General features: G+C 37.1%; 1 protein-coding gene across 1 annotated transcript; it reads left to right on the plus strand.

Annotated features, from left to right (window-relative positions):
* The first annotated feature begins 88 nt into the window (after positions 1–88).
* LOC146453309 (CTD nuclear envelope phosphatase 1A-like) lies at positions 89–12,490 on the plus strand. The gene is made up of 9 exons (XM_085096762.1): positions 89–352; positions 2,510–2,576; positions 3,328–3,394; positions 3,920–3,971; positions 4,083–4,154; positions 7,200–7,244; positions 8,024–8,095; positions 8,887–8,998; positions 10,294–12,490. The coding sequence occupies exons 1-9, from the start codon at positions 137–139 to the stop codon at positions 10,437–10,439; spliced, it is 849 nt and encodes a 282-aa protein (XP_084952888.1). The 5' UTR covers positions 89–136; the 3' UTR covers positions 10,440–12,490.
* Positions 12,491–12,799: the final 309 nt, after the last annotated feature.

A 12,799-nucleotide genomic window follows, 5' to 3' on the forward strand; every position in this document is an offset into this window, starting at 1 on the left:
CTCATTCCTGTGAAGACTAGCCTGAAAACGAGGTTATGTATCCCAGGAACCTTGGTGGCCCGGCTAGTTCCCAGCAAATCATGCGCTTTCGATTTGAGAACACAAACATGGTGCCTACACAAGGTTGTTCAGCTTTATGAGTGCAAAAGTTTGGACGCCGAGTTTGCGGACGGTTTTTCTTTTTTGCAAGAGTTTGTGTTCAGAAATCATAGAGAAGTTCTCAATGTGGGTGCTCGCCACCATGGATTGTTTGAAGGGAATATACAACGGCATAGGAATTCGATTTTTCATGATGGCCCTACTCAAGATTTGGACCCTCATAATGTATGTTCTGAGAAGGAACTTGAAAAAGGTATGCTCGTCTAGTTGATAACGAATGCTTGTTTATTGAAGGGTGAACAAGATAAAAACGAGACTGAGTAATATCGTTTGTTTACTGATTTTGTGGACGTTTACTGTTTATGCAACCGAATTATTAGCAGTGTAAAACTTGCACCAATATTAAGCCCAACGGCACGCACTCATTTGCACGAATGAAGTATTAAAATTTGTCGGAAACTCCTTTTCCCGTGCATAAAGCAAATAAGTGGGTAATAGTATCGAGTTAATCTGAGTAATTTTAGTGCTTAGTGTCACAAGATAAATAATTAGTGTATTAAATCCAGTGAGACCGCGGCGCATTCAAGATACTCATGAATATACTTATTCAACCTGCATTGAATTATTTTGATTTTGTGGAATTGCAAATAAGTATAACTTGGTTGCTATGTTTATCACCGAGACAACGTTCAATAATCTGAATGACAGCTGTTCTTGCTGCCCCGATTTTAATTAGGTATACTGTCAACTTCTCACGGCCAGTTTCAACCTTGACTTCCAGAAGCGGAAGTTGACCACAAGCAAACAGTTTAATCGATGCAATCGTTCTTGCTATGCTTATTATTTAACGAGAGTCTTGCTCAGAAAATAAATATGCAGTATTATAGTTTAAGGATTCTCAAACTTCTGACCCTTATTGCATTGACTTTTTGGGAAATTTAAAAATCAAATATCTCAAAAGCCTGGGAATATGCAAGGATGTTACTTTCCCTTTCTAACCGGATTTCATTCTTATCAATGCTTAAACATAGGCAGTCATGTGTGTAGCAATGAATGAACATCCTTTTATCTTCCTCCTTTTTCCCATTTGGAATATTGTTTTGGGCAATTATTACACTTAAAAATTATGATTAAATGAATGAGCTGGAGAGGGGGGCAGGGGGCTGGATATTAATAACATTCAGTGGAAAAAATAAAGATATTTGTGTCCAATAAGAAATTTGAATAAGGAATGAAACCTCTTGTTAATATTATGCGTAATGAATTTTGACTTTTTAAATACTGTACGTGATCCACTTCTGCAAATATCAATCTTGCAACCAGAAAAGCGTGTGTGGCTTGCAAGTATATTGCAAGTGTAAGCATACATGTACATGCCAATGAATATAAAATAATGTGCAGATGTTTACAAAATTAATGCATTTGACAAAAAAACAAAAAGTCAAATGTAGGTGCAGTGAATGATCTCTTGTACATGACGAAAATTTCAAAAACTCATTAATAATTCATAAGCCCATTGACCTATCAAATGGTCAATGAAACATCACATGCAGTGGTTTTAAAAACCCAATAAAACCTCCTCCTTATTAGTATGCGGTGTTTAATGTTTCTTGTATGCTAATTTCCAACATTCACAAAAGCATCATTGTTATGAACTCTCTTGACACACCCTTTTCCAGGAATGTTTCCTGAGCCATTCAAAAGACTTGCGGCACGTGATTTATCGAGTCTAAAATGACTCGGCTGTGCCTCGTGGTTTTAAATCCCAATAAGACACTGCAGCTGCTCATGTTTTTAACATTACCTAATTATTACTCACAGGTGATGTGCCTATATAGCATGTTTATATTATGTAAACTATATTAGTTTATGTGAGCATAACAATAACCAAAGCTTAGGTTTCAAGGTTGTCAAGCTTCTGATTGGTCATAGAGCAGTAAATACAGTGTATGTTGAAAATGCACACAGTGTTTGTATGTGCAGTAGGCCATTTCTATGTTACTGTCAACCTCATTATGAAAGTGAGGTTAAGTGCAAAGTTTTTGTTATGAAAGTTAGTTTTTATTCATTTGCATTAGTTACAAAACTAATTTTCATATGGAAGGCTTTGCACTAAGCCTCGCTTTGATAATGAGGCTCAGAACAACTCGGAAGTGGACTGTCATTGCCATCCTGTTTAAGGCAGTTGAAATATACATGTAAATTATAAATTTTATATGAAACTACAATTGTAACATGATGAGCAGTCTGTAATCGACTAACTAATCGACAGCTCAAAATTTGCATAATTTTTAAAGCCAGATTATTGCTCCAAGTCCTTTTCTCCAGAGGGACCTTCAATTATTTTTAAAAGTAGTAAATTTTATTAATTATGTTTGTGGTAAATGTCTAATTATGGCTTTTCCTGTAGGTTATACAACACAAGACTGTTAAATATCAATTGTTTCCTCTTTCACCCATATCTATTCAAAGATTGAGTAAGTATGCTCCTTCCTATAATAAGTAATTTATGACCGTAAAACCCACTAGCTAAAAATCACAAAGGAAAGAAAAAGTACAGTTACTGTAGTTTGACTCAGTGGGGCTTTGATATGGCAGGATTGCTGGTGAACTTCAAGTATCCTGACAATAATTAATGAAAATTAATATTGTCATTTTATGAACACTTGTCACTTTGTTGCAGTAAGATTATTATAAGAACCTTTTGATAAGACTGTTTTGTTTGGGAATTTCATCATACCCTGTGGTTTTTGAGAGAAAAAAACATCCGCATCACCACAGTCTTTTCTGCTTGCCTACCTTTTTTGCCAGTTACTTTTTATTTGGGTCTCCACAAAGTAGAAGAGTTTGTGGTGAGCCTATTCCCCCACCCCCTCCCCCTTCCCCTAGGTTTTATTTCTGTTGATAGTACATGTACATGTACATACATGTGTAACCAATCACAAGAGGGGAGGGGGGGTTACGTATTATGTACATGTACCTGTAAAGTTAAAGTTCTCTGTTTAATAAGTACTTCTGCTTCTTCAGCAACTTGTAGTGAATTTCTTCACTAACAGTGCAGTCTATATAATGTTAAACTCAATAAACCCTTGTTAACCCTGACTGTAAAGTGACCGCCATCTATTAATTTCTCCTTAGATCAACACTACATGTACAATGTTGATTCTATAACTGTGAAAAATACCACTACTTTAAGAATTGTATTTTTTTTTTTTTTTGTATTATCAGGACTAGTAAAAAGGAAAACATTAGTACTTGACTTGGATGAAACACTTATACATTCTCACCATGATGGGTAAGGAACACTGCTAATACCATGAAGAATCTTTAAGTACTGTGTTCTGCTTTCTTGGGTTCATTAAATAACAGTCTAAACTACTGTTTAATCAAGGTTCAGTTGCTGTGCGATTGGCTTAATAAATAATTGTCACCATTTATTAAGAACTTTTAATTACAAAGTGTTATTTAAAGTATACAGCTGTAGCTGAGTTCCAAAGTCTGTGTACCATAATCAGTTGTTGAACTTCAAATGTTGCTTGATAAAACATGCCATTTTTTTTATTATAATAATAATATGCGTATGGACATGTATAAACACAGGAGTAAGACACACAGGTACACACAGGAGTAAGAAGGAACTCACATCAAAGATTCAGAGTTTTTATTTCAATTGTATCCTGTTTTTGGTAGGCTTGTTTTTCAGGCATGCTGAGTTTATTGAGTAAAGAAAAAAATCCAAGATAGCCACGGAAGTGGAGCTAATTTTAAGAGCACTATTTATAAGAACACTTACGATAGGATTTAAAATTTTACTCTTTAGTGTTCAAAGACAAACAGTAAGGCCGGGAACTCCTCCAGATTTTGTACTTCGGGTAAGTGCTAAATATCATTGTAATCTAAAAGCAGAGAGTGTCATGTTTGTTTGTCAAACTTGCTGATGTACAATAGAACTTAACACTTTCTTCATATAACTGGTTTGTTAGGTGACAATAGATCATCATCCAATCAGATTTTTTGTTCACAAGAGACCCCATGTGGACTTCTTCCTTGAATGCGTAAGTGTCTGCAGTGCATTAATTTTTGGTACATTACAGTGTATTTACGTGTACTACAGGATTAACGTTCTGTACCAGGGTGGAATGCCATTTGAAATAATTTGCTCCATGAAAACTGCACATACCGTGCACAAGTCAACCTGTATATGTACTGGTGAAGGCATCACACGACTAACCAACACATGTTATGACTCCTGGGTTTAAACCAGTTTCTTTAGCAATTGAAAGTCCTTTGTATTAATAATGGCTCTTTGCAGCTAATGGTCACATGGTACAAAATCCACCAAACTGGAGAGCAAGTTGCACACTGGGACATCCACACCAAAGCGACTTCATCTAATCAAACTTGAATTTTCTTTGTTTTGGATGTCTCATGAGGGCGTAGCTTGCTCTCCAGCAAGGTGTTTTTTGTACCATGTGACCATTAGCTGCAAAGGGCCCATTATCATTTCATGATGCAGTAACTGGTGTTAACAGTGTATTCATACAAACCTCAATTTGCCAAAGTAACTGGTAACAGGAGTCGTCTCTTAAGTCGGTGAGGTATGATCGGCCACGTGAGTGTACAGTGCATTCCTTGGGAGTGACACTACATGTTTATTAAAACTACTATGTGCTAATTGATGAAAGTTAACTTAATATTGGTCATGGGAAAAAAAGTTCATGATGGTAAAGGTAAGATGTGATATTTAAGCAATGTTGATATGCTGCCTGTGTTCTGGTCAGGGGGGGCCAGCAGCGAGGCCTGGATCCGAGTTTGCATGATCGCCCCAGTTAAGAAATTTGGCCGAGCGAGACTAAGTACTGATTTTTTGATAAACAAACATGGCGGCGATTTTATGTGAAAATGCGTCTGTGCGGATTCGGAAACAATTTGGCTATCCGACGTCCAAACATCACAGGAAGGTTTCGGTCGCTTTTTTACCTGAAGTTTGGTCATCAAGAGGGATCACGGATGCAAATTCTGCAGCGAAAAACGAAAATACTGCAACCAAGGACTAGCTGACCCGGGAGAGGATCAGTACTAGTTAGATCTGACACATAGTTCACAAGGCTAGACCTGCTCCTGTAGAAATTGACAATTGAGAGAGGTAGTAAGACTTCCTCCATTCCACTTTATTGTTACATGTACCTTCCCTATTTTTTCATTTATGTACACTGTAGAATTTCCTCCCTTTACAGCAACTACATACTGGGAGTCAACAAACTGGAGGTTCTGGTGATCTAATTTTCTGTTTTGCTTAAGTTAAAATGTTACTATCATACTCTCAGATTTTTCTTTTTCAATCTCTTCTAAATGGTGAAAAGTTGAGAGGTGATGTTAGCAGCGCTTTGCTCTTCAACTTTGCCAAGTGAGCCACAAATATTGACTTTTGAATTTAGTATGTGTGCTTGGTAATAAATCTCATCATTTTAAAGAAAGAGGTGAAGGTATCTTTCATTATTTTAGATTTTGTCTATCATACCTCTGGGGTGAGAACTGAAACATAAAAGAGGCAGGGTGCTAAACAGCACCGTGCAAGTGTGTGAAAATGTGCAGTAATTGCATAATTTACAATATGCTAATTGCACTTGACTATGTTACACAATATGTACCAATTAAACAATATTGCAATATGTTACAGTTCTGATGTATATTGTCATGTACTGATGACATAATTATACTGCAGAGTAATGTGGTCAGCTGGGTTAATCCTCGAGTTGCTACAAACATTTCAGTAATCAAGGGGTGATAATTTAGATTTGTCTTCTTCGAAATGGCTGTTGCATATACATAGAGAAACCATGGTTGATTTGCCATCCCGGGATCTATTTGTTTCTGTATCTCCCTTGCAGTTGGGCTTTAGGGTGTATTCCCAGTAGCCCAATTTTGACATCCACCAATGGGGGAAAACCACCATACCGATACAGGTGGTCATGGACATCTGTAAGGGTGACAGGTAAAACAATAATATTTACGTGTACCTTCCAAGGTTTCTGCACATGCATGTGGTTTCTGCAGGATCTCAGTGTATCAGTACATTGTTCACCCCGTACTACTGAACTGAACTTCCCAATTTTTTGCACAAGAGAATAAGGACCTGAATGTGTTTTCACGTAACTTAATCTCCCTGTACAGACAAGAGACAAACACCCCTGCATCTGCTCATACAAACCTGGTAGCTCTATTCACAACAATGTTAAGCAATCTTCTGAGATCTTTATAAGCTATCCTTTCCAGTTGCAAAATTTTCTTACCTAAAAATTTCGTAAGGACTCAAGCCGTTTTCCTTGTGTATGCATTTAAACCATTTGTGCATCAAAATTAAACTTACAGGAATAACTGTCGTCTCGCAACATTTAAACAGAGGGAGAATTCCATAAAATAGACATGTTGTTTCATTCGTAACTACGCTTTCAACAGTTAATACACATAAAATGTGGGACAAATACTTTTAATAAGTTTACATTAAAGTTCCAAGCCGATCTTGAGAAATAAGCTTACATTCTGGGCTTTCGCGATGACAGTCGTGAAACACTGCGTGGTGGCTTCTAGTTTCTTCAGAACTGAACAAGAATTGAAATTGAAATCTACTATTTTGTCGACGTACAATATCTTCCTGAGACGACGAAAACCATAATCGTTCGCTACATTACAAATCATAATTATTCTTCACCACATACACTCGCTGGTAAAATCTTAGCTCAGCTGAGAACATGTCGCTCGCAATTTCAATGATGACGGCTCTACTAACCTAAAACAAAGCTGGCACCTCATTCCAGCGGTCTTGATTAATCGTAGTGTTCAAACTTCGTACTACCGCAAAAAAACATGCTAACAGTAAATAAACAATGACTAAATACGACTGCGTTTTCCACCGTCGAGTCGCCACGGACAAAATAGCACATGAATCCTTCGCATTTTGTGCATGCTCGTTACGGTTTTCGAACGATTGACAGATTTCTTTACTGGGGCGATCATCTATTTCCGAAAAGCGGCAAGATCAAAGGTAGCTGCCAGCCCCCCCTGGTTCTGGTCATGACATTTTGTTGTTGTCTTTCCAGGTGAGTCAGTGGTATGATCTTGTGATTTTTACTGCTAGTATGGAGGTGAGTCTGGTTATTAACTGAACAGGAGATGAGTTTTGCCATAGTTATTCTGTGAAGACGGAGGCTGATTGCTAGCATTGTCAAAGATACATGTTAAGTTTGAAGGACTTTAGACTGTTCACAGTCCCCTATTTTTCCGTGGGAGTTTTGAAACTTGTACCCTTCGATCAAATTGCTGCCATCTTGGGGAGAGTGTCTAAACTACCCAGGGGGTGGAAGTGGGAAAAAGGGAGGCTGTAACTCTTTCTTCCCCACTGCTGCCCCCCCCCCCCCTCCCTTCCGTAGTTTAGACGCTCTCCCCAGGTTGCGCTCACTGTTACAAACCAAGATGGCGGGAGTTCAATCAAAGAAAACAAGTCTTGAAAATCCCACAGAAAAATAATAAATATAGTTATTATTGTAGGAGGACTTTATCAATAACAATATTGAAAGCATGGTTCTCATGTAAAAAAATAAATAATAATAATAATAATAATAATAATAATAATAATCAATAATAATAATATTAATAATAATAATAATAATGGCCTTAGCTCTTATGAGTTTCCTGTAGCTCAGTGGTAGAGCATCCCAACTTCATGTAGTATTCAGCTGCTGCTGCAACTGCTATATATCAAACCTGAGGCATGGTGTTTCATCCAATTTCAAAACAGCGAGAAGCACCGAGGGTTAAACACAGCTTTTACACAAGCAGTACTGGTAGAATTTTGGGCAGGCTAGCCCAGATGCAACTCATAATAACCTGTACTTTATCATGTAATGTTTTGTTTACATCCTAGATCTATGGTGCTGCAGTTGCAGATAACTTAGACAGAAACAGAGGCATGCTAAATAGAAGATACTTCAGACAGGTAGGATTGTTGTGAGAACTTGTCCCGGTGCTGAGTGCACTGATTACTGTTCAACAACAACAACTTTAAAATGTAAAATCCAAAATACAGTGTATGATTACCCCCCCCCCCCCCCCCAAAAAAAAAGTTAACATATCTCAGTTAAATTGTTTTGCTCTAGTTATGACTAAAGAGTTAATGTCAATTTTTAACCCTTGGATCCCCAATATCAAAGATCAAATTCCCCTCTCTCATCCCCATACTTCATGTGTTTTATAAAAGTACCGGGGAGAAATTATTATAATGTCAAGAAAATTCAGCTGGGGTCATCATATTCTTAAATCTTGTGACCTCAGGGATTGAATAAGCATTGATATTAATATAATAATATAACAATTTATTACTTATAGAGCGCTATTTACAAACACAGATCAATAGGGCTTTACAATCAAAAATACTAATATAAATAACAACATCTCTAATTCTAATTACGGATATTAAAATGTCACTCAATACAAATATATTTTACAAAGAGGAATTTGATGCTGATCACTGTTAGGGCTTAAAATTCAGCTGAGATCATTGTATCCTGAATTCTCATTACCTCAGGGATTGAATAAGCATTGATATTACAAGGAGGAATTTGATGCTGATCACTGTTAGGGCTTAAAGTGTTCAAGAATTCAAGATCACAGAGAGAGAAGACCAAGTGACTGAAAGGGATTCAAGGTTTAACAGTGCATCGAAGGAGTGTCCCCATCATGACATTTTTAAAACTAAGATCTCATGTTGTATATCTTTTGTGTTCACAGCACTGTACACTAGATTTGGGCAGTTACACCAAAGATTTATCAATAGTCAATGAAGATCTGTCGTCAGTTTTTATTTTGGACAACTCTCCTGGTGCTTATCGGCACAACCCAGGTAACTCTAACAAACATTATGATACATGTACATTTAAGCTGTGGCTCATTAAGATAAAAACAGACAGTACTTTCATTTTTTTAAAAATGTCATAAGTAAGGTGCAGGCTTTCTCTAGTGACGAGCTTTGCCTTGCTGTTAGTGTGAATAACAATGATTTCTAACGCACCTCATTTTAATTCCAAGTGTATACATAAGTGGTCCACTTTTATTGCCAGCATGTTGTGGAATAAATTGCCTATTGAAATTTGAAACTGTGGGAATCTCGAGGAATTTAAGAAAAATTACATGTAGTTTAGATTATTGTTATATATTTATTTAGCCAATAGGCCTATCTATGCATATACGTGTATACCAGTAATTTCTTGTGTAATGTTCATATACATGTAATATCTTCAACTTCAACTTCAACTTTATTGCCCAAAATCCATTACATTTAGTTTTTCTTACTGAACAAACGTCGTACATGTATGATAAAGCTTCAGCAACGACGACGGCAACGGGAACGAAAACGTCACCCGAAAATATATTTTTATTTCATTTGTGCTACATTGCGATTATTTCAACTCGCTCAACTTTTACAAAAATGGCGAACTATCCAGGAAACAATTTGGTAGGAGTGGCGTACAAGTTAAAAAAGAGAATGAAAAATTCACCGTCGTGCGTTCACGTTCTCCACAAAACCTTAAATGTGGTCATTTCACGTTGTTGTTTTGCAGAGGACGTCAAAGAAATGTACCAAAATGTAAAACGCACGTGCATAGCGATTGTGTTTACTCATTAAACTTACTGTTTTGCGGCGTTGTCGTTGCCGTCGTCGTCGTCGTTGCTTAAGCTCCCTATTGAGCTGAAAGTCTCGGAAGCCCTTCTGGGCCTTCATCTAGGAGACCTCCCATTCACTAGTATCACAATAATAAATTTGTAGCAGATGCACATTCTAGCGAGTTTTATCGTAAGCACTTGTGTTCACATAGATAAATAAATTACTTACTTACTTGCATAATTATTGTACAATGTAAAGCCTACAGACGAAGGCTGGTATTACAATTCCGATTATGATAATTGCAATCTGTCACATCCCCTCTTCTCAAGTACAGGGAAGGCAATGTGTAGGCAATGTTCAAAAATAGAGAACTGTTATTGTCACGCAAAGTTACAGGGATATACATGAATCACACAAGTGCAGGTGGGGAGTTCATTGAGAAAATGGTTTTGGATCATAACTGTTACACTACACACTTACATAAGATGACACAAGTCCTAGTCATTAAATATTGCTAATCATTTTGCTTGCAGATAACGCCATTCCTATCAAGTCTTGGTTTGCAGACCCGTCCGATACAGCTTTGCTTAACCTCCTTCCGGTGTTGGATGCCCTAAGATTCGTCTCAGATGTTCGATCCATACTCAGTCGAAATTTGCACCTTCACTCTCTGTGGTGATCCACTCAAACGACCTCCTCCTGTATTGAAATTGCATTGCAGTGCATTTTTTTTCGCTAACTGCATGCTTCTGATGCAAGAACATGTTTATGGGGAAACTAGCAAATTGTAGCTACAAGAGTTCTTTTTAATTCAACAGCTCACAGAATTTCCACTGGGTTGCACCATGCTATTGTTTACATCTCTTGTTTAACCCCTAGACTGCTTATACACACCTTTAGGGTGCATTCGATTGACCCTATTCCGGAATAGGAATACATACTATGATGACAAGAAATCCCTCATAAGAGGTTTAAAGGGGTTACTGGAGTACAAAATGGCTCTTAAATTATCGTGAATCAGCGAAAGGTTGCAGAAATATCTTCTCAAGTTTACTTAAAAAGAGAAATCTAACAGCTATTCTGCTTATTCTTATTCCGGAATACATTCAGTCTTAACCTTAATTTGTCCTTTGAAGGACAAGGGACGTACAGTGTACTGTATTAAGCCAGTCGGTGCCATTTAAGACATTTTGCCAATCCTTGACAATTTCTTTAGTGTTTATGCACCAAACATAAAATTTGTGTTTTCAAATTTTAATTAAGAGATTGAAACTAATCCTGCCCGACGATTTCATGATACTACCATCATTGTCAAGGCAAAGCGACTGTTTCTCCGTGGTTGAATAGATTTTTGATTTATGCACTATTTCAATAGTTTACTACAAAAGGAAATTACGATACATCACAAAAGTAACATAAAGACAACATTAAATTACATAATATAAATGAGTGAAAACAATATAAACATTTTGTTTCCTTTTTGATTATATACTAAACAACTTAGCGCGGTTGGAGTCATTTTGTACGTTCAAAGTTTGTATACTCACAAATACGGAGTACTAAAAGTTCCCTGAACAATATGTAAATTTTACTAAGTTTTGACTAAAATTAGTCCCATGGCACTATAAGTTCTGTGAATCGCAGGAGCTATGGTCTCCTTTAGAGACTCATTGGTTTTCTTTCGCAGTTTTTGTTAATGTTTGGCCCTTTTTCAACAACATTCAGAATTCGCCGGAACATCTTTTGACATTGTCGGAAGGACTTTGGAAATCCAGGCAGTATGAAGAGCGGGAAAAATTGGCAGAGATGGGTGACTCACAGTAATTTACTCTAAAAATTCTGATTTTCTCAAACAAACCGCTGTTTGCCTAGATAGTTTTAGATAGCGGTTAGGATATGACTGCAGCCCGTCCCCCCCCCCCCCCCCCCTCCCCAATCCTTTATGTCTGACTTAACATGTACGTGCAACATCAGTTAATTGCAGATACTGGTGGTTGGTTGAACGTTACTAAGTCAAAGCAGGGAAACCGAGTCTATTCCGAGTCTACGAGCTTTGTTGGCTTTACGAAAATGCTAGCTTACCTCTTTTTTCATTTGTTACGAGAAATTTGCCTTCAAGGGAAACTAAAAGAATTAAAGAATTAGACATGAGATTGTTCGTAGAGCACGGGAGGAAATATTAACTGATTTCTTCAAAGCAGACAAAACTCTTAACCGGTTATTTAGCAATTTCTAAAAATACACAAGAAGAACTCAAAATTGGACAAATTTTTTAAATTGAAATCCATTTCCATCCAAGCCATCCGCAGCAAATGATAACAAATACTAGCTTATGTACACTCGTAAGGCGATTGTTAACAATATTGAACCACTATTTTAACATTTTCATCGATTCAAAAATGTTTTTTACTGTTCAAAGACACACTAAATATTGGTGAGACTCCCCCTTCAGTGCCAACCATCCTTGGCCGGCGAGGCTGTTGCCCTGTATCTGCGTATAGTCACTTTTCCTGGATTCAGATAGGGCCCTACCTTTATATTGTCCATCAGCCATACAGTGGAAATTCTGTGAGCTCGGCATTTGTGACTTCTGTACAGAATGTCTTTTTTTACTGTTCTGTTTCTGTGTATATATATTGTCTTAAACAGTTATTTTGTTCTGATATATTGGTAAGGTCTGTAAGATCTAGATGAAAGTAAATCAATAAAATTAATACAGTCAAAGATGGACGTCTGTTTGAATGGTGTGGAGTAGATCTTCTTGTTTAACCTCGTTCCATTTGCAGTTGTCGCAAGCAAAGCGATCCCCACCGTCGAAAATGTGATTTAGACCCTCCGCGCCAGGTAATTAATCATTTTTTACATCCACTTCAAAATGGCTTTTTGGTGTAGTTTTGCGTGTTCGCCGCGAGAGCACTTAGCGAAGTGGATAAATAAATATTAATATTCACCCAAAAAACTGTGTGACTTCAAAAAAGGGTGTAATAAAGTGGCAATTGAACTTCGCGTCATGCAATGTTTTTATGAAATCATACTTGT

Source organism: Pavona decussata, unplaced genomic scaffold (assembly GCF_977016875.1).
Source record: "Pavona decussata unplaced genomic scaffold, jaPavDecu1.1 SCAFFOLD_338, whole genome shotgun sequence".
In the NCBI taxonomy this organism is placed as follows: domain Eukaryota; kingdom Metazoa; phylum Cnidaria; class Anthozoa; order Scleractinia; family Agariciidae; genus Pavona; species Pavona decussata.

What these genes read in the sequence shown, in the direction of transcription:
- LOC146453309 (XM_085096762.1), top strand. Translation starts at nt 137, where the DNA reads ATGAGTGCAAAAGTTTGGACGCCGAGTTTGCGGACGGTTTTTCTTTTT. An exon ending in TGGACTTCTTCCTTGAATGC is followed by an intron (nt 4,155 to 7,199) that starts GTAAGTGTCTGC and finishes TTGTCTTTCCAG; the next exon opens with GTGAGTCAGTGGTATGATCT. An exon ending in TGCTTATCGGCACAACCCAG is followed by an intron (nt 8,999 to 10,293) that starts GTAACTCTAACA and finishes TTTTGCTTGCAG; the next exon opens with ATAACGCCATTCCTATCAAG.